Source organism: Furipterus horrens, unplaced genomic scaffold (assembly GCF_987537825.1).
Source record: "Furipterus horrens unplaced genomic scaffold, mFurHor1.1.pri manual_scaffold_12, whole genome shotgun sequence".
Classification (NCBI taxonomy): domain Eukaryota; kingdom Metazoa; phylum Chordata; class Mammalia; order Chiroptera; family Furipteridae; genus Furipterus; species Furipterus horrens.
In genome coordinates this window covers 51,380,903-51,401,982 of record NW_028327182.1, presented here as the reverse complement: position 1 = coordinate 51,401,982, position 21,080 = coordinate 51,380,903, and the positions used below count along the sequence as shown (strand labels likewise).

At 35.8% G+C, this 21,080-nt stretch overlaps 1 protein-coding gene across 1 annotated transcript in view; it reads left to right on the top strand.

Annotated features, from left to right (window-relative positions):
- KPNA3 (karyopherin subunit alpha 3) overlaps nucleotides 1-21,080 on the top strand; it is a 152,373-nt gene that overhangs the window by 75,354 nt on the left and 55,939 nt on the right. Inside the window, exons 4-7 of the mRNA XM_090258288.1 lie at nucleotides 16,722-16,811; nucleotides 16,998-17,027; nucleotides 17,114-17,166; nucleotides 17,299-17,394. Of these exons, the coding sequence (XP_090114414.1) occupies nucleotides 16,722-16,811; nucleotides 16,998-17,027; nucleotides 17,114-17,166; nucleotides 17,299-17,394 (269 nt within the window). The remainder of the gene's footprint in view (nucleotides 1-16,721; nucleotides 16,812-16,997; nucleotides 17,028-17,113; nucleotides 17,167-17,298; nucleotides 17,395-21,080) is intronic.

The following is a 21,080-nucleotide window of genomic DNA, read 5'->3' as shown; positions in this document are numbered from 1 at the left end:
AAAGAGGGAGAGAAACATCGCTGTGTGGTTGCTTCTCACTCGCACCCCCAACTGGGGACCTGACATGCAACCTAGTTATGTGCCCTGACTGGGAATCGAACCAGCAACACTAGGTTCGCAGGCCGACTCTCAATCCACTGAGCCACACCAGCCTGGCCCATGTCAGTTTTTAATTATTTTATTTCTGTAGGCTTAGTTTATGAACTAAAACAACCTAAAATACAAAAGCTAAAATTTGGGAAGTTTTCCTTTATTATTTTTTCACATAAACTTTGAATTTCTTGCTCTTCCTCTTCTCCTTCTGGCACCCTCATGATTTGGATGTTGGCACGTTTAAAGTTGTCCCAGAGGTTCATAAGCCTCTCCTCATTGTTTTCAGTTATTGTTTCCTCATTCTGTACCGGTTGACTGTTTTTTTCTTCTTTATATTCCAAATCCTGGATTTGAACCCCAGTTTTCTTCCCTTCACCATTGGTTTTCTGTGGATTTTCCTTTGTTTCACTTAGCATAACCTTCACTTGTTCCCTTATGCATTTGCCGTACTCAAGCATATCTGTCAAGCCTGTGAGTATCTTTATCACCAGTTTTTCGAATTTTGTGTCTGTTAGGTTGACTGTCTCCTCATCGTGTAGTTCTCCCACTGGAACCTTGGTTCGTTTCCCCTTTTGAACCATACTTCTCTGTCTCCTTATCTTGACAGGCTCCTGTGTTTGTTTGCTTCTCTGTCTTAGGCAGAGCTTTCGCACCTGTTATGTTGTAAGGGGCAGGGCCTTAAGTATTTGTCAGTACAGGGCAACCTGTTACACCACGTTGTAGCGCTGTATGTGGGAGAGGGGTCTGAGAGGGAAAATGCCGCTTGCTCAGCACTTGCCCCTTTTCCAGTCACTTCTCCCACTTCCATATGGGACTGGTGCCTCTCTAGCTATTGCCCTGGCCATCATTCCCAGCGTGGGTGGGTCTGCGGACATTCTAGGATCTTGGGGGTCCTTTAAACAAGCAGACTCTGCTGAGAGACCGGCAGTTTCTTCCTCTGCCCCAACCTCCACTTGTTTGCACAGTCAGAAGCAATGAGGCTTGATTTTCCCTGGTATTGGGACCTCGAGGTGCTTGGTCTGGTCAGGAGCTGGGAATGCTCCCCGGGTGTTCCTCCCCACTTTTTAAAACATGTGACTGCGCTTTCCACCAGCCTGCCGCTGCTGCCGCCACCATAATACGTCCTCTCCACCCAGGTCCCACCCCCCTCATACCTGTCTGGATGAGTATTTCTTCTTTATATCTTTGTTTGTTGGACTTCCATGCAGCTTGATTTTCTGGAACTTCTGGTTGTCTCTAGTTTTGAGGTACTTATATTCCTTCTTAATTGTGGAGGGAGAGTCAGTGTGTCTTTCTAGGCCTCCATCTTGGCCGGAAGTCTCCTGCATGCTTTTTAAATAATGAAAATCCGTCAGTTTCTTTCGCTGCCCCAGCCACCACTGGATTTTATAGCCAGAGGAAATTAAGATTTATCTTTCTGGTGCTGTAACCATGTGCTGTGCTGTCTGGCCTTGGGCTGGGATAGCTTGCTCCCAGATTATTGCTCCAGATTTTTATCCACCACAATCCACCTCTCATAGCTAACTGAATGAATGTGACTTAAATCCTTAGTTGTCATACTTCCGTATAGCCCAATATTTTATGGTTCTGTTTTTTGTGTGTTCTGAGATCTCTTTGTAATTCTTTCTGTTGTTGTGTGAGGAGGCTAAGCGTGTCTACTTACACCTCCATCTTGACTGGAAGTCCTGGCCTATAATTTTCTTTCTTTGTAGTGTCTTTATTTGGTTTTGAAATTAGGATAATGCTGGCCTCGTCAGATGAGTTTGGGAGGCTTCCCTCCCCTTGAATTTTATGAAATAATTTGAGAAGAAGAGATGTTAGGCCTCAGAATGTTTGGTAAAATTCACCAGTGAAGCTATCTGGTACAGGGCTTTTGTTTGTTGGGAGTTTTTTAAATTATTGCTTCAATTTCACTAGGTGTAATCTGTCTATTCATATTCTATGATTCCTTCCTATTTAGTTTTGGAAGAGTGTACATTCTAGGAATTTATCGGTTTTGTCCCAGTTGTCCAGTTTGTTAGCATATAGTTGTTCAAAACATTTTTCTTACAATACTTTGTATTTCTTTGTTGTCAGTTATTTCTCTTCTTTCATTTCTGATTTTATTTATTTGTGTCCTTTATCTTTTTTTCTTGATGAGTCGGGTTAAAGGTTTGTCTGTCTTGTTTATCTTTTCAAAGAACCAGTTCTTTGGATTCACTGATATTTTGTATCACTTTTTTAGACAATTTGGTTTATATCTGTTCTGATCTTGATTGTTTCCTTCCTTCTACGCATTTTGGACTTTGTTTGTTGCTCTTTTTCAGGTTCTTTTTAATGTAAAGTTAGATTGTTTATTTGAGCTATTTCTTGTTTTTTTGAGATAGGCCTGTAATGCTATGAATTTCCCTCTTAGGATTGCTTTCCCAGTGTCCCACAGATTTTGGGTTGTTGTAACCTCATTTTCATTTGTTTCAAGATATCTTTTGATGTCTTCCTTGACCTTGTTGTTGACCCACTCATTGTTTAATAACATGTTATTTACCTTCCATGTCTTTGCATGTCTTTTCAGTGTTCTTCTTGTGATAGATTTGTAGTCATAGCTTTGTGGTCAGAGAAGATGCTTGATATGATTTCAGTTTTCTTAAATTTTATTGAAACTTGTTTTGTGTCCTAACATGTGATCTGTCTTAGAAAATATCCCATGTGCACTTGAAAAGTATGTATATTCTGCTGCTTTGCGATGAAATGCTCTAAAGATATCAGTTAAATCCATTTGATATACAGTATTCCCTCACTTATTGCGGGTATTACCTTCTGGACCCCCACGCAAAAGGTGAAAATCCGCGAGGCAGGAACCTTACGTTTATTTTAGTATTTATATATTTTTAAGGCTTTAAAAACCCTTCTTATACACTTATAAACTGTTCCCGGTCCCTATTAACCTTTCCCATTCCCTTATTAACCTTTTCCACACTTTTATAAACACTACTCATGTTCTTAAACATATTCTACACTCTTAAACCTGCATAACTTTAACAACATACCTATACAGTACCGAAAAATCCGCGATAAATAATTAAATATATTTTTAAAAATCCCATGATACAGTGAGGCCGCGATAAGTGAACCGCGATATAGAGAGGGACTACTGTAGTAGTCCGCTGTCTACTTGTTGAATTTAAGGCCGCTGTCTTCTTGTTGAATTTCTGCCTGGAAGATCTACCCATTGAAGTCAGTTGGTTGTTAAAATCCATGACTGTGACTGTATTTCTCTTGCCCTCTCCCTTTATGTCCATCAAGATTTGCCTTACATATTTAGGGACTCCTATTTTGAGTGCATAAATGTTTACTAGAGTTATATTGTCTTGTTGGAATGTTCCCTTTATCATTATGTAGTGTCCTTCTTTATCTTTACTATAGTCTTGGTTTTAAAGTCTTATTTTGTTGGATATAAGTACTGCTACACCAGCTTTTTTCCTTTCCATTTGCATGAACTATCTTTTTCTGTCCCTTCTAGTCTTTGTATCTCTCTCAGAGGCAGCATATATATATGTGTGTGTCTTGTTTTCTTATCCATTCAGCTAACCTATGTCTTTTGGTTGGAACATGGTAAGCCATTTACACTTAAGATGATTATTGATAGATACATATATAGTGCCATTTTATTGTTAGATTGTTTTCTTCTTCTTCTTCTTTTTTTTTTTTTTTACTTTCTCTTTTTCTTCTAGTCTTTCTAAAGGAGGCCCTTTAACATTAGTTGTAGTACTTGGTTTGGTGTTAACAAACTCCTTTAGCTTTTTCTTGTCTGGGAAGCTCCTTATTTCTCCTTCAATTTTAAATGATAGCCATGCTGGGTAAAGTAGCTTTGGTTATAGATCCTTGCTTTTCATCACCTTGAATATTTCACACCACTCCCATCTGACCTGAAATGTTTCCAATGAGAAATCAGAGACAGTCTAATTGATGCTCCTTTGTGTGTAACTACCTGCTTTTCTCTTGCAGCTTTTAGGATTCTCTCCTGGTCTTTAAGCTTTGTCATTTTAATTATGATGTGTCTCAGTGTAGGCCTCTTTAGGTCCAACTTGTTTGGGACTCTCTGAGCTTCCTGGACTTGTGTGTCTTTTTCTTTCACCAGATTAGGGAAGTTTTTGGTCATTATTTCTTCAAATAGGTTCTCGATCCCTTGGTCACTCTCTTCTCCTTTTGGTATTACTATGATGCAGATGTTGTTACACTTCATGTTGTCCAAAATGTTTCTTAAGCTCTCCTCATTTTTAATTTTTCTTTCTTTCTTTTTTGCTGCTCTGTTTGTTTTTTCCTGCCTTGTCTTCCAAATCACTGATGCAATACTGTGCATCATCTAACCTATGTATTCCTTTCAGTGTATTATTTATTTCAGATATTGCATTCTTTATTTCTGACTGGGTCCTTTTTACTGGTTTCTCTGTCTTTTCTTTTTATGCTCTTGAATATTCTTTTAATCTTAAACTGTCTGCTGATAAGCTGCTTGCCTCTATTTCATCTGTTTTTTTTTTCTGGAGAATTTTCTTGCTTTTTCATTTGGCATCTGTTTTTTGGTTTTCCCATTTTGACTGCTACTTTGTATTTTCAGCCTTTGGTATTAAACTGGTTAGTGATATAGCCTCAAGCTTAAGTACCACATGGTGGGGCAGAGTAATTCCTGCAGGTGGGGTTATTGCTTCCCCTCAGACTGATGCCACTTGGAGAGGAGTGCTCTGCTTGAGAGAGAGCTTCCACAGTATGGTTAATGACCCAGCACAGGGATCCTCATGGCTGTTTTTTCAGTTCTCCCCAGAGCCACCAACCCCAGGCTCTCTTGAAACGTTTCTAGTCAGCTCTGCCGTCCTCCTGCCAGAACCCAGGTTAAGTGTCTGCAAACATAATTTTGTACATTGGTCCTTTAAGAGGCTGTCCGCACCTCCAGTCATCTCTCCCTGGCAGAGAGAAACCCTGCTGCTTTTCACAGCTGGATGTTATATGGGTTCCTTTCCAGCTCTGTTGCTGTAGGCTGGGAAGCCCAGCTTGGGGTTTAGACCCTACACTTTTCAAGGGTGAAACCCCTGGCTGCTGAAATAACCCTTTGGAACTTCGCTGCTGCCCGTGCGAGTAGCTAGCCCTCTTGCACCTCCTTTGTACTCCCTACCAGTATTGTTGTGAAGTGATTTTTTTTGTCTGTCCTTAGTTATAAGGCTTCTTTCCAGCTAATGTTCAGTTGGTTATTCAGCATGATTTCTCTACAACTTATTTGTAATTCCATATTGGTCCTTGGAGGAGGTTAGAGTAGCTTCACTTACTCCTCCGCCATCTTGGATCTCTCCTCTGTAGTTAATTTAATTCTTGTTTCTCAAGAGCATGTTTTTAAATATCCACCTGGGTTACCTTAGACGTCTTACCTTTTTAATTGTCTTCTGGATAAAGTTGTTTCCTTTTCAATTACAATTAGTTCCTGAACATCCCTGTAGGAGGAACAAGAATGAAATTAATAAAGAGATTTCAAGCAGTTCCTTATTTCGTATTTTACAATTCCTTGAGTAGGCAGCAGAAAGTGAACCCTTCCTGAAAGAAAACCTAAATTTCAGACAAAGCCAAATTGCTTTTGATATGATTCTACAGAGCCAAGGAGAGTCATTCAAGTGAATATTCCTCTACTCTTTATCATCAGAGTAATCTAACTCTGATTCCAGCCTTGCTACTCCATTGAGTAGAAAATCAGTGTTATTACTGACATTGAGATTCTTGCAACTACAAGAAAAAAGAGCTAGACTTTCATAGATAAGCTGTACTCATTTCTTTTAGATTATTAGCTTCTAAAGTGAAGGTAATGACCACACTTTTCCCTCCTCCTGCTCCAGATACTCCCAAGTCTCCCTCCCAGCCCATTTCAAAATGCATAGTCATATTCTGGGCATGTCATTAGTACTTATTAAATGTTAATATCAGGAATTAAGTTTAAATATAGTATCTTAACATTTTGCTGATATTTAAATCATTTATTAAAGTTTTAAGAAAAAGCACTTTAGATATAGAGCATCCTACTCAAAAGTCCTGATCTAAGTTAGGGGACTTGTATCAAAATATTAATTAAGACACTACTTCCTTTAACAAGAAAACCTTTCTGCCTAAATAAATAACAGAACTAAATGGTGTGTTTAGTGTCACAGTTAATATCTGGCACAAGCTTCTTATCTTGCGGCAGATCTGTAACAGATAGTTCAAAGACTTTTAGCCAATCCAAGGGTCATACTTTAAATAACACCAATACTGATCTATCAAATTGAAAGTAAGATCTAGTTACTAATATATACTGTTTTACTGGTCTCAAACTCTTTCTATTAACCCCTTTTGTCTTTTGTTTTGTTGATCTCTCAATTTCCTATATACATCAACACTTATACAGAAGTCAGTACTTCTGTATATTATATCATTTTTTACATAGTGACATAGGAATTAAGTAACTCGCCTAAAATCACACAGCTGATAAATGGCACTACACTATAAATACCTTTTAATGTAAGTGTTAAGTGAATAATGCCTCATAAGTTGAAAATTAGTTCAAAACCTGTCGTTTGTTTTTTTAACTTGGACACATCATATTAAATTTGATATAATTTTTTCTTGATTAATCTGTCAGGTATGCCATTGGTCTTTACTATCATTAGATCTGAGGGTCAGAGCAGTTAAGACCTTACATAAAGACAAAAACCACCAAAATTTCCAACTTGACTAATCAGATCCGGCATTTGATTGAGTTGTTTCACTTCTTAGTAAAATATCTCTCTTAAAATATCCCATATTTACAAACTAAAGAGGAAAAATCATATATCAATTGATGAAAGCACTTGACAAAATATAACATTCATTCTTGCTGAAATCTCAACAAATTAGAAATAGAGGGGAATTACCTCACTTGATAAAGAGCATCTACAAAGAGTCCACAGCTAACATACTTAATGGTGAAATGCTGAATATTTTCCCCCTGAGATCCAGGATCTCACTGCTCTTATTTTAATGTAGTGCTGGAAGTTCTAGCCATGGCCATAAGTCAAGAAAAATAAATAAAAGACATGTAGTTTGTAAAGGATTACATAAAATTTAACCTATTTTTAGATGACATGATTGTCAATGTAGAAAACCCCAAAGAATCTATAAAACTCCTAGAACAAATGAGTTCAGCAAGACCACAGAATACAAGATCAACACTTAAAAGTCAATCACTTATATATGCTAACAATAAACACACAGAAATCAAAACTTAAAATATAATGCCAACCAACTAAATAAATAAATAAATAAATAAATAAATAAATAAAATATAATGCCATTTATAGTAACTCCAAAGAAAATAAAATACCAAACATGTACAGGATCTAAAAGAAATCAAACAAGACTTAAGTAAATGGAGAGACATGTACTGTGGTCATGGATTGGAAGACTCTAGATAGTAAAAATGCCTGTTCTCAAATTGACCTGTTGGTTTAATACATTTCTTATCAAAATTAAACCAAGGCTTTTTTTAGCCATAGACAAGCTTATTCTAAAATATATATGGAAAGTCACAGGCTTTAAAAGAGATAGAACAATTCTGACAAAGAATAAAATAGGAGTCATTTCCATACCCACTATTAAGGTTTATAGAAAAGCTACACTAATGAATAGTATGTGGTATTTGAAGGACAGACATATAGATTTGTGGAACAGAAGGTAGAACCTAGAAATAAGCCCACCCAGATACACCCAGCTGATTTTTGACAAAGGTGCAAAACTAATTCAATGGAGAAAGGCTAGTCTTTTCAACAAATGGTACTAGAAAATTGGACATACATAGACCAAAAGAAATTAAAAAAATAACAACCAACCTAAATCTCACACCTTATTAAAAACACAAAATGGATCCTAGACTTAAGTGTAAAGTGTAAGACTATAAAATGTTTAGGGAAAAAAATGGAGCAAAATCTTAAGGAACTAAAACCAAGCAAAAAGTTCATAGACTTGACCACAAAAGCATAATTCATAAAAGGAAAATTGTACCTTAACAAATTCATAATTTTTGCTCTGAAAGGCCATGTGGAGAGAACGAAAAGACAAACTGCAGAGACTGGAAGAAAACCACATATCCAACACAGGACTGGTATCCAGCATATACAGCAGATCCTCGTATGTCATTTTGTTCAACCTCATTTCCTTCAACATCATGTCATTATAACATTGATGAGATGCTATAGGAACTTGTTTATATCAGTTAACCTATGGTGAAATTGGTTTTGTTATTTCATTTGAAGTTGCAAAACCTATTGATGATGTTAAGGGAGTACTTACTGTAATACGAACTCTTAAAGTCCAATAGTATAAAAAAACAAACCAGTTAGGAAATGGGCAAAAGGAAATCATCATTATGGTGATGATTATTAATGCCAGTCAGGGAAATACAGGTTGAAAGTAACTAAACATCTATGCAAATAGTTACATTTTTTAAAAATTTATTCATTGGTTTTTTTTATTACAGTTGTCCCACTTTTTCCCCCATTGCTCGTCCCCCACCTCACCCACTCCTTCTCCCACAGTCCATCCCCACCCCGTTACCCCATTGTCCATGTCCATGGGTCATTTATACAAGTTCCTTGAATAGACCCTTCTCCTTCTTTCCCCCCTTCTCTCCTACCCCTTCTTCCCGGTCACTGTCAGTCTGCTCCTTGTTTACTTGCCTCTGGTTCTATTTTGCACATTTGTTTGTGTTGTTCATTAGTGTCCTCTGTTAGGTGATATGGTATTTGTCTTTTGCTCCCTGGCTTATTTTGCTAAGCATAATACTCTCCAGTTCCATCCATGTTGTTGCAAATGGTAGGAGTTCCTTCTCTCTTTCAGCTGCATAGTATTCCATTGTGTAAATGTACGAGAATGGTTAAAATATAAAAATGGTGATAACCCCAAGTGCTGGAGAGAGGATAGAGAGAAACTGAATTACTCATACATTGCTGGTAGTAATATAAAATGGTACAATCACTCTGGAAAACATGCAGCCCACCAATCACACTCCTAGGCATTTATCCCAGAAAAATGAAAATTGTGTTCCTACAAAATCTGTACATGAATGTTTATATCAGTTTTACTTGTAATAGCCAAAACCTAGAAATAACCTACATGTCATAGGGTAAATGGTTAAACTGTGGTATGTCCACACCATGAAATACCACTCAGCAATAAAAAGGAACAAACTATTGATAGAAGCAACAACTTTCATGAATTTTCAGGGGATTATGCTGAGCCAAAAAAAGCCCATCACAAAGAAAAGGTTATGTACTGTATGAATCTATTTACATAAGTTTTTAATGATAAAATTGAAAAAATGGAGTACAGATTAGTAGTTGTAAAGGAGTTAAGTATGGGGACAGGGAGGTAAAAGGAAGGTTCTTTTGCTTATAAAAGGGCAACAAGAGAGCATTTTCTATTTTTGGTTACTGTTCAGTACCTTTACTATAATGGTGGATACATGAACCTATAAACATGGTAAAATTGTAGAGACATACATGCAATAAATACAAGTAAGATGGTAAATCCAAATAAGGGCAGTGGATTGTATCAATGTCAGTGTCCTGGTTGTGATATTACAGAGTAATATGCCACTTAACCATACAGATATGTTCTATGCAATGTGTTAGGCTATTTCATCATCGTGTGAACATTGTAGAGTGTAGTTACACAAACCTGGATGGTTTAGCCTACTACACATCTAGGCTACATGTTATAACCTACTGCTCTTAGGCTACAAGTGTGTACAGCATGTTACTGTGCAAAACAACATGAGATTAAGTCAAGCATAAGAGAAAATGGTCTAATCAAGAGATGTCATAAATATGAGATGTATTAGGCTGCTGCCTGTGTAACACAGCATAGTGTTTTACAGCAATTTTTTAAACATAGTTCTACATACCATACTTTTTTAAAGCTTTTATTAGCATTTATACTGCATTTGATTTTTCAGTTTCTTCTGGGATATCTTTTTCTTTTGTGCATCCTCCTCTTCCAGTTCAAGAACAATCTGTTCTTTAGTAAGGATCATCACAGTATGGGAGGGAGCTGGTGTATGGGTTAATCTGCCTATGAATTCTGTAAATTCTTCGTCTTAGGAGCTTTGTTCACCTAGATATGCTCTGTGACCAGAGAATTTACATCTAAACCCTTAAGCATTACTTTCTGCATTTTTAAGTACCTGCAGCAAAAATTTAGCACTTTTTTTGGACCACCAACCCTGTCCAGCCCTACTGTTTGACCTGGGTGCATCTACTAATCCCACCATTGTAAGGATGGAAAAGCACACATTGCTTCTGTAAAGTGACATCTTTCAGATACATGGTGGCTTTTCTGATATGCATACCCTTGATGGTCTGGACAGTTTCACAAGTGTTCTTAAACTGAACAGGAAGATTTGAGCCTATCTTAGCATGTTTTTAATTCTAATGCAGAGGTTATTACTTAACTTCTGATTTAAAAAAAACAATTTACTAAGAAGCTGTAATAACTCTAAACTTATATATGCCTACTTATATATGCTAGTTATATATAAAACAAAAATAACAAGTACATATAAAGCAAAATTACAAGAAGTAATTTATCAAAGAATCATTATGGGAGATGAATAAGCACCAATTAATGAGAGATAGAAGTTAAATTGCAATTTGTAAGTGTTATCTCATAAACACATATTTTAAAATCTACTTTTTGCAGGTGACATGATTCTGTATATGTAAAACCTGAAAGACTCCACCAAAAAACTATTAGAAGCAACAAACAAATCCAATAAAGTTACAGGATACAAAATTAATATATAAAAATCTGCTTTCCTATATACTAACAATGAAATTCAGGAAAAAAATGAAAAAAATACTTTTGCAGTTGCAACTAAAATAATAAAATACCTAGGAATAAATTTAACAAAGGGTGTAAAGGACCTATATACTAAAAACTATAAAGCATTATTAGAAGAGATTGAAAAAGATGCAATGAAAGGGAAAGATATTCAATATTTATGGATTGGAAAAATCAACACAGTTAAAAGAGCCATATTACCCAAAGCAATATACAGATTTCATGCAATCCCCATCAAAATCCCAATGTCATTTTTTAAAGAAATGGAACAAAAAGTCATCAGATTTGTATGGAACCACAAAAGACCCCAAATAACCAAAGCAATTCTGAGAAAAATGACCAAGGCCGGAGGTATCATACTACTTTGACTTCAGATTATACTACACAGCTACAATAATCACAACAGCATGGTATTGACATAAAAACAGAAACATAGACGAATGCAACAGAATTGAGAGCCCAGAATTAAAACCACAGGTATAGGGGCAAATAATTTTTGACAAAGGAGCCAAAAACACAATGGGGAAAAGAAAGCGTCTTCAATAAATGGTGTTGGAAAAATTCGAAAGCCACATGCAAAAGAACGGAACTGTGTTAATAGTTTGTCCTCATGTACAAAAATTAATTCAAAATAGATCCGAGACCTAAATATAAGACCTGAAACAATAAATTATATTGAAGAGAATATGGGTACTAAACTATGGACCTTGGTTTTAGAGAACATTTTATGAATTTGATCCCAAAGGCAAAAATAAATGAGTGGTACTGTAGCAAACTAAAAAGCTTCTGCACAGCAAAAGAAACAACTTCAAACATTAAAAAAAAAAAAAAAAAAAAGGCAGCCAACTGAATGGGAGGTGACATTTACAAACAACTCCAACTGGGGTTTAATATCCAAAATATATTAAGAACTCATACAACTCAACACTAAACAAACAGTCCAATTTAAAAAATGAGCAGAGAACCTAAATAGACACCTCTCCCAAGAAGACATACAAATGGCTAACAGATACATGAAAAGCTGTTCAACTTCCCTAGTTATTAGGGAAATACAAATAAAAATTACAATGAGATACAACCACACACCTCTTAGGATATCTATCATCAACAAGACAGGTAATAACAAGTGTTGGAGAGGTTGGAGAAAAAGGAACCCTCATTCACTGCTGGTGGGAATGTAAACTGGTACAGCCACTATGGAAAACATTTAATGGTTCCCTAAGAAATTAAGAAGAGAGTACCATATGACTCAGCAATCCTTCTTCTGGGTATTTACCCAAGAAATTTAAAACATTTAGTCACAAAGATATATGCACCCTTATGTTCATTGCAGCATTATTCATGGTGCCCAAGACATGCAGACAACCAAAGTTTCCTTCGAAAGAGGATTGGATAAGGAAGATGTGGTACATATATACTGTGCCATACTACTCAGCCATAAGAAAAGATGCCATTTGTGACAGCATGGATGGAACTTGAAAATATTATGCTAAGTGAAATAAGTCAGAAGAAGCTAAGAACCATATGGTTTCACTCATGTGAGATATAAAACTGAAACTTATAGACACAGACAATAGTATTTTGGTTACCAGAGGGAAGGGGGTGGGATGGGTAGTAAAGGGTAAAGGGGGCCAGAAGATGGTTTGACTTTGGGTGGTGGGCACACAATGCAATATACAGATCATGTAACACAGAAATGTATACTTGAAATCTATGTGTTTTATTAACCAATGTCACCCCAATAAATTTAAATAAAAAAGAAAAAATATCCCTTGCGTATTTGAAAATTGGTTTTGTAGTAGAATAAAGCTATAGTTTCCAAACTGAGTTACCATGAGGCTCCATAGTGAACTTAAAGTGACACCTTGCAATATTCTAAACTTTTTACAGAAAGATGGTGCTATTTAACATCTTGCAGATACCACTGAACTATTAGATCTTGAGATAGTTCACAATTTTTAAATGTTAGATTGCACTATATATTCCTTTCAATTGCATATTTTGTCTCAGAAATAAAATTTTTTTCTTTCAATATTTTGTTATTCCCCCCCTCAAAAAATAAAGTTTGTTAAGTTGTTTGGACCTAACTACTTAATAAGAAAATATTAGGTATTTCCTTTGGCCTACATTGTGTATTGACAGGTTTGGGAAATCGGTATAAAGCAAATGTCAGCTATTTTTAGAGTGTTGTACAGACTGTATTCTCTGATCACAATACAATTAAATTAGAAATTAGTGAATAAGATAGTTACAAAACCTTTTAATTGTAAAAACATAAAGCACTTCTAACTACCTTGGGCATCAAAGAAATCCTAATGGAAATTAGGAATACCTAGAAATGAACAATAGGAAAAATATTACATATCAGAACCTGTAGAATACAGTTAAAGTGGTATTTCACTTTATAAGACATTTATAGCAGGGAAAGAGAACAGATAATAATAGGAATTTAAAAGACATGCAGTCAAATCTCAGTCTCCCAGCTCAAACAATTTGGTTCTTGAGCAGCCTTCTGGAACAAATTAAGTTTGAGAACCAAGGTTCCACTGTATTAAATTTATATGTAGCTTAAGTTTTAAAACATCAATACATCACTTAGTTTTTGCTGCATAATAAACCACTCCAAAATTAAGTGGCTTAAAACAATAGTCGTTTTATTCAGCTAATAATTCTGTGGGTTGGCATAGTGTTTTTTCTGGTCTGGGCCAGTTCAACCTATCTCTGTGGGCTCCCTAATAGTGGGTTAGTAGTTGGTGACTAGATGATCTAAGATGGTCTTATTCAAGTTTCTGTCTGTTGGCTGGGACCTTCATTGTCCTCCGTATAGCCTCACCCTCCAGCAGGCTGGCACAGTGTTGTTCACATGGTATTTTATAATTGTAAGAGCAGCAAGAGAGGATGTGCTTTGATGTGTAAGTACATTTGCTTTATTCCCCATTGCCAAGGCAAGTTAAATAGCCAGATCTAGAATCATTGCGGAACCAGGCTACCCAGAGACATGGATATAGGATAGGGAATTACAGACATTTCTGCAAGCAGTCTAACACAATTTGAATATGAACAATTTTATGCCAGTGAATTTGAAAACTTATGTGGAATAGACCATCTCCTAGTGGAAAACAATAAAAATAATTTACCTATTTACTCTCAGAAGAAATGAAAAACCTCAATAGATCTAAAAATAATGGAAGAGATTATATCAGCAGCCAAAAATTTAACATCTCCCATCCATCTGAAAAAGAAAAGTTAACCTTACAGATTGAACTCCAGCAAGCAGGCATTCAAGGAACAGATAATTTTAGCCTTATTAAATGATTTCAGAGAAAGTAAAGAGGGAACACTTCCCAACTAATTTTATGAGGCTTGCAAAATTATAGCCCCAGGAACCAGACCAAGACATCCTGTGAAAAGATACTTATGAAACACAGGTGAAAAGGTTCTAAATAAAATATATATATATTTTTTTAATTCCAAGAAAGGTATATATCAGGACTTGCAAGATTATATGTTTAACGCTGTAAGTTTCTAAGTTTAACATTAGAAAATCAATTAGCACATTTACAGATGAAAGTGGAAAATTATATGTCCACTTCAATAGATGCAAAAGAAGCACAATTAAATAAAATGAGGACCTATTTGTGGCTAAAAAATTTTTCTTTAATCCAGCAAATTAGGAATAGAAAGGAGCTTTCTTACCAGAAAAAGCCCGTAAACATCTTATATAATGATAAAATGCTATCCCCAGATTGGGTGTCTCTCTATATAGGAAGCTTTGGTTGTATTTATGCTTTATATTGCTTTTATGCCTGAAAGTTCTGGGGGAGTAGGAAGAATGAAGGAAATTTTCTAAAAGACTTTTGAAAGTTTGATTATTCAGGCTCTGGAAAAGTTAGAGAAAAACAGTGAAAACAGAATGGGATCAGGGTTAGATTTTTTTATTGTATTTATCTGTCAGTGGATAAACTTTGTTGAAATTTTTTAAAAGGCTAAAATTCCAAGAGATGTTAGAAAGTATAATATAATAGATTTTAAAGTTACCGGTAACTATGTTACAAATAACAAAGTACAATACATAGATTTTTTTATATTTTTAAACAATTTCAACTGCAAGTTTAGTACAAAAACACACCCTCATCCATCTCCCTCGTTTCCTTGATTATTAGCATTTTCCATATTTGCCTTATTCTCTCTCTAATTTTTATGTATACATACATTTTTTTTCTCAAACCAGTTAAGTTGCAGGAATTATGCCTATTACCCATAATACATCAGTTAATATTTCATGACAAACATACTTTCCTATGTAACCACAGTGTAATTTGGCAGATTAATGTAAATAAATTTTTACTCTCTTAATTCATAGGCTCAACTCATATTTGTTAATTGTTCCCAATAATGTCCTTTATAAATCTAAGATCCAATCCAGGATTAGACATTAGTTAGTTCTCATATTTCTTTGGTTTCCTTCATACCAACAGTTCCTCGGTTTTTATCTTTTAAAGATTGGCTTTTTGTTGAAGGGCAGATTTGGGTTTGTCTGACTTTTCTTAGGTGGTGGTGGTTTTTATTATTTTGGTTAGGAATACCACAGAAGTGATATTGTTTTCTCAGTTTATCAGACCAGGAGGCACAGTGTTGGTTTTTCCTTTACTCATGATCATAACCTTTGTCAATTGGTCAAGATGCTGTCTGCCAAGTTTTCCCTCTGTAAATCAGTATTTTGTGAGGAACCACTTGATACTATAAAATATCACTGCATGAATTTTAATATTTGGGAGAGCTGTTAATTTAAAAATAATGTAAAATTGATTACTTGAAGTTACTAAAGTATGCTACCATATAAGTGGAAGTTGCTAATCTTCCAGTTACCATACACATATAAAAATCAGTTTGTCTATAAACATGTTTACTCATACATAGCACAAAAGTAGATGCCATGCAGATAAACCAATAAGCTTCAGATATAAATATATTTCTAGTTTTAACTTTCTATTTGATATTCATTTAATATCAATATTAATGCCTGTTCAATAACTTTATTATAATCCAACACTTCTCTAAATATTGTACTGAAGATTAGATAGCATGCCCTTTGAAATTTTGAGTTGAAAAGCATCTTAGAAATCATTTATTCAACATTTATCTAATTTGTTTTGACTAATTCTGTAGATAAACTAAAAATTTGGGGAAGATTGATGATTTACACTAAGTTATATATTTTATGAAATGCACAGGTTACCATTACAAACAGTTGGAATCCCATAAAATGTAGAAATGTATTTGCTAGTAGAGAATTCTTGTTTGTAAAAACCAGATAACAAGAGTTTAAATCTGAGATTATGACAAGTAGGTGGCATTTATGCTAGTGAATTCCCATTCCCCACAGTCCCAATAAGAGACCAGCTGTAATACGATGCACTGAACTCCTTTTCATTAAGCTGACTTCCTAGTAAATTGCCTCAGGCAACCGTTAGCAACAAGTAGATGAAAGCTAGCATACTAGTTGAAATATATTTTCTAGACTTTATAATAATAATAATGCATTCCTAAATTTAAATCTTCATTAAAGATTGGGAAGCATAATATTGGTCAAAACAGTTGGTACTTAATAAATAGTGTACTGTGTATGAGATTCATATTATTCTTATGTAAAGATCCATTTTTTTTCATAATTGCCTGAAAAAGTATAAATAATTTTAATGGATTTTTTTTATTAACAGTACCCTCATGACTTCTTAAACTATTTTTTGGTTGCCTTTCAGAACAAAAGAGATGAACACTTACTAAAAAAAAGGAATGTTCCCCAAGAAGAAAGTTTAGAAGATTCAGATGTTGATGCTGATTTTAAAGCAGTAAGTTACCTTGTTCTTTTAAAGTGTTTTTGAAATAATTTTTGTAATAACCAGAAAACTTCATTTTTAATCTAAGATCAATTGTACAATGATAATTAAAGCATATTAACTTACAACTTTAGTTAAACTAATAAGTTAATTTTGCTAACAAACTCATTGCTGAACTATCTTTTCTTTGTTTTTAAGCAAAATGTAACCCTAGAAGCTATATTGCAGGTAAGTTATTAATTTAATATTCTCATTTTGAAATATTTTGAAGTTGATTTTTTTTTAATTTCTGAAATTTACATTTTGTTTTGCAGAATGCCACAAGTGATAACCCAGTGGTCCAACTGAGTGCTGTCCAGGCTGCAAGGTAAATACTAATTTGTCCAGAGAGAAGTTATATCACACATGGCTTGTCTTAGCTGATAGTCTAACAGTAGTACATTATTATTTCTATTAATAGTATTAAAATTATAACAACCTCTTATATTTCTTTTTGTAGGAAACTATTATCCAGTGACAGAAATCCACCAATTGATGACCTAATAAAATCTGGGATTTTACCAATTCTAGTCAGATGTCTAGAAAGGGATGATAAGTAAGTCTGGATTTCATTCCCTCTTTTCTTTTTTTCGGTTGACTGAAAATTTAAGTTTTTATTTAAACATTTGGTTCAATTTGTTTTTACATTCATGTTTATTTGTTACATATTTTCATGTAATCATTCTGTGACTATACTTAACAGGCTTGAAGTGCTACTCTTTGTTTGTGAAGTGTGCATATATTTTCTAGGAAATTTTTAGCTTCTGTTTCTTGTCTTTTGTAACTTATCTCAAATATTTAGAGTGTTTATTTGTTAGTAGTTTTTTAAATAATATTTTAAAACAAGAAAAATGGTGCTTGAGTCACTCTTTCCTTGTGATTAACCTCATGGTTTAGTTAGCATGAATGGTTTCCAGAACTGAGTAGCTCACTCTTGAGAATATTCCAGCTGATCCAATGATCCCCTGCAAAATCTTTATTTTTTAAATATGCTTTATTGATTATGCTGTTACAATTGTCCCAATTTCTTTTCCCTTTTTCCCTTCCCTCCAGTTGTCCCCTCCCCTTAGTCCATGCTCATTGGTTGTGCATATAAGTTCTCAACATCTTCCTATCTACTCCACTCCCTCCTACTATGCTTCTTAATTCCTGTACCATCACCCTCCCTTTCGCCCTTCCCCCTCCCTGCTTACCTCCCCCCAAAATGTTCCCCATACCTATAATTCTTTTCCGACTCTCGTTGCCTACTTACTTTGCCTTTCTTTTGATTCCTTAGTTTCTGTTGTCAGTTGTTGTGATACAGTTTTGTTTTCTTTTTTTTCAGTATATTTTATTGATTATATTGTTACAATAGTTCCAAATCTTTCCCCTTTGCTCCCCTGTGCCCAACATTCCCCCTCCCCCAGCAGTCCCACCACCCCAAGTCCATGCCCATCATGGGTCGTGCATACAAGTTCACGGACTTCACACATCCTATATTATATTTTTTTAAACATAACTGATTAATTTTTATAACAATAAAAAATAACAATGCCCCCCTCTCAGACTTAAGAACCTTTATAATCTTGTAAAGGACAATGAGTGAAGGTCTCGTGCTCCTTCAGTTGCTTCAAGCTGAGCATGGTCCTTGTCCCATCTACACTTGGGTCTAGAAACCCCTAATAAGAATGGGGGTGTGGAGGGGAGGGTGGCCTTCCCACATTGGGGAGGATCTTGCAGACCCCAGATCAGTTGGCTGTCCCTGGACAACGGCGTGCTTGGTTTAATAGGCTGCCATCCTTGTTGTATTCTGGGGGAAACAGATTTGGCAAAAGGGTTAAAAGACATCATTCAATCTATAACCAATAGATGACGAAAGACAGGTATTAATTTTTCAATGTCCCACATTAGGGAAAAAAAGCACTTCTTTGGAGGAAGGTGTGCCAGGCATGTCACACCTGTCCAAAACGCTTTTGCCCACTATGCTTAGTTTGGGCTGAGGGGAATATTTTAGGTTTCCCCCCCTCTCAGACCTCTGGACCCTTTCTATCCAAGCCATTAAGATAGAAAAGAGAAACCAGTTTTAAAGTGAAGCCCACAGACCACCTTATTCTTCACCAACCCAGCCACTTAGTTCAGCCAAACCACTGAGTCTCAGGAGGCAGTGATGCAGACAAGATTAAGTGAGGTAATGAGATTGTAGGCTTATGCCCTTTGAAAACAGAAAACACATGTTAATTTACGCAACATAACCCACAAACCACTCTCTAAATTGCAAGACTATCTTATTGGGAAGACATCTAGTTGCAAAACATTTGACATTTTTCTTACCTGTAAATTAATCATCTTTGATGATGCCACAGACCTAGTTTAACTTTCAAATGAAAACAAACTTTAAATGAAAAGAAACTTGAAAGACAGTTAGCTGCACTACTTTATAGTCTACTACTGAGCATTGTGATTTTCCTTGAATTACGATTTCTCTCCTTAAGATTACCCTCCTTGTCATTAAAGGGACTGCATTAAGTCCAATTTAATTTATCCTGTTCTTTTGCATAAACACAACGAGCAGCAAATGATCATTTATGATCTTTAGTTCTGCTTTGCTGGAACTTACACAAGGAACATTTAGGGTGACCTTCAGTCTGCCCTTCAGGTCATAGAAGCTGAGCCACATACCTGCCATTCAGCCTTGCCTGTAAACACCTGTCTTTTCCAAGTCCTTCAGGTTTTCCATTGTGCCTTAAGGTCCCTTCAAGCCATCTTTCAGGAAAGCAACCTTCATTCCTTCCCTGGAAAGATTGCCATGGACCACACAACAAACCAAGGTACTAGGCCTTTTTTCTCATGGGCTTTTATTACCTTTGAAAGTCAATCCAAGTTCCTCAGGGCTTTTTGGTAACAACCAGAGCCCAGACATGCCTCCTTTAGGCATGACATTCCAGTCAAAGTCTTGGTCAACAAAAGCTCTATTAATAACTGGTATTATTAGTTTTATGCAAAGAACGTAATGTCATTACTTACTTTTTCAGAATGCCAAATTCTGGAGGGATCAGGTAGGGAGAAAAATATACAGTGTGAAGGAAAATCCTTGTCCTTCTAATATTCACTAAAATTGCATTTTCATGCTTTATATTTTCTTTTTTTCCCCCTACTAAAAATGTTTGTTTGTTTGTTTTTCTATTACAGTTGTCCCACTTTTTTCCCTATTACTTCCTCGCATCCTGCCCACCCCTTCTCCCACAGTCAGTCCCCAACCAGTTTTCCATGTCCATGGGTCATTCATACATGTTCTTTGACTAGACCCTTCCCCTTCTTACCTCCTTCTCCCCTACTCCCCTTGTCACTGTTAGTCTACTCCTTGTTTACATACCTCTGGTTCAATTTTGCTCATTTGTGTTCTTCATTAGCCTCCTATAATAGGTGATAGCATAAGGTATTTTTCTTTCGTTGCCTGGCTTATTTCACTAAGCATAATTCTCTCTAGTTCCATCCATGTTTCAAATGGTAGAAGTTCCTTCTTCTTTCCGCTCCATAGTAGTCCACTCTGTAAATGTACCACAGTTTTTTGATCCACTCATCTTTAGATTGGCACTTCGGTTGTTTCCAGCACTTGGCTGTTGTAAATAGTGCAGCTATTAACATAGGGGTGCATAGGTTCTTTTGAATTGGTATTTCAGGGTTCTTTGGATATACTCCTAGCTGGGGAATCACTGGTTCAAAAGACAGTTCCATTTTTAGCTTTTTGAGGAAATTCCAAACTGTTTTCCATAGTGGCTGCACCAGTCTGCTTTCCCACAGAGTGCACCAGGGTTCCCTTTTCTCCACATCCTCACCAGGACAAGTTATTTATTGATTTGGGGGCAACAGATGATGATGGCCATTTGTTGATGATGGTCATTCTGACTGGTGTGAGGTAGTATCTCATCATGGTTTTTATTTGCATCTCTCTGATGGCTAGGGATGTTGAGCAATCTTTCATATGTCTATGGACCCTCCGTGTGTCCTCTTTGGAGAAGTGTTTGTTCAGGTCCTTTGCCCATTTTTTAATTGGGTTGCCTGTCTTCTTAGTGTTGAGTCGGGTAAGTTCTTTATATATTTTGGAGATCAATCCCTTGTCTGAGGTATCATTGGCAAATATATTTTCCCATATGGTTGGTTCCCTTTTCATCTTGCTGATGTTTTCTTTTGCTGAGCAGAAACTCTTTAGTTAAATGTAGTCCTATTTGTTTATTCTTTCCTTTATTTCCCTTGCCTTAGGAG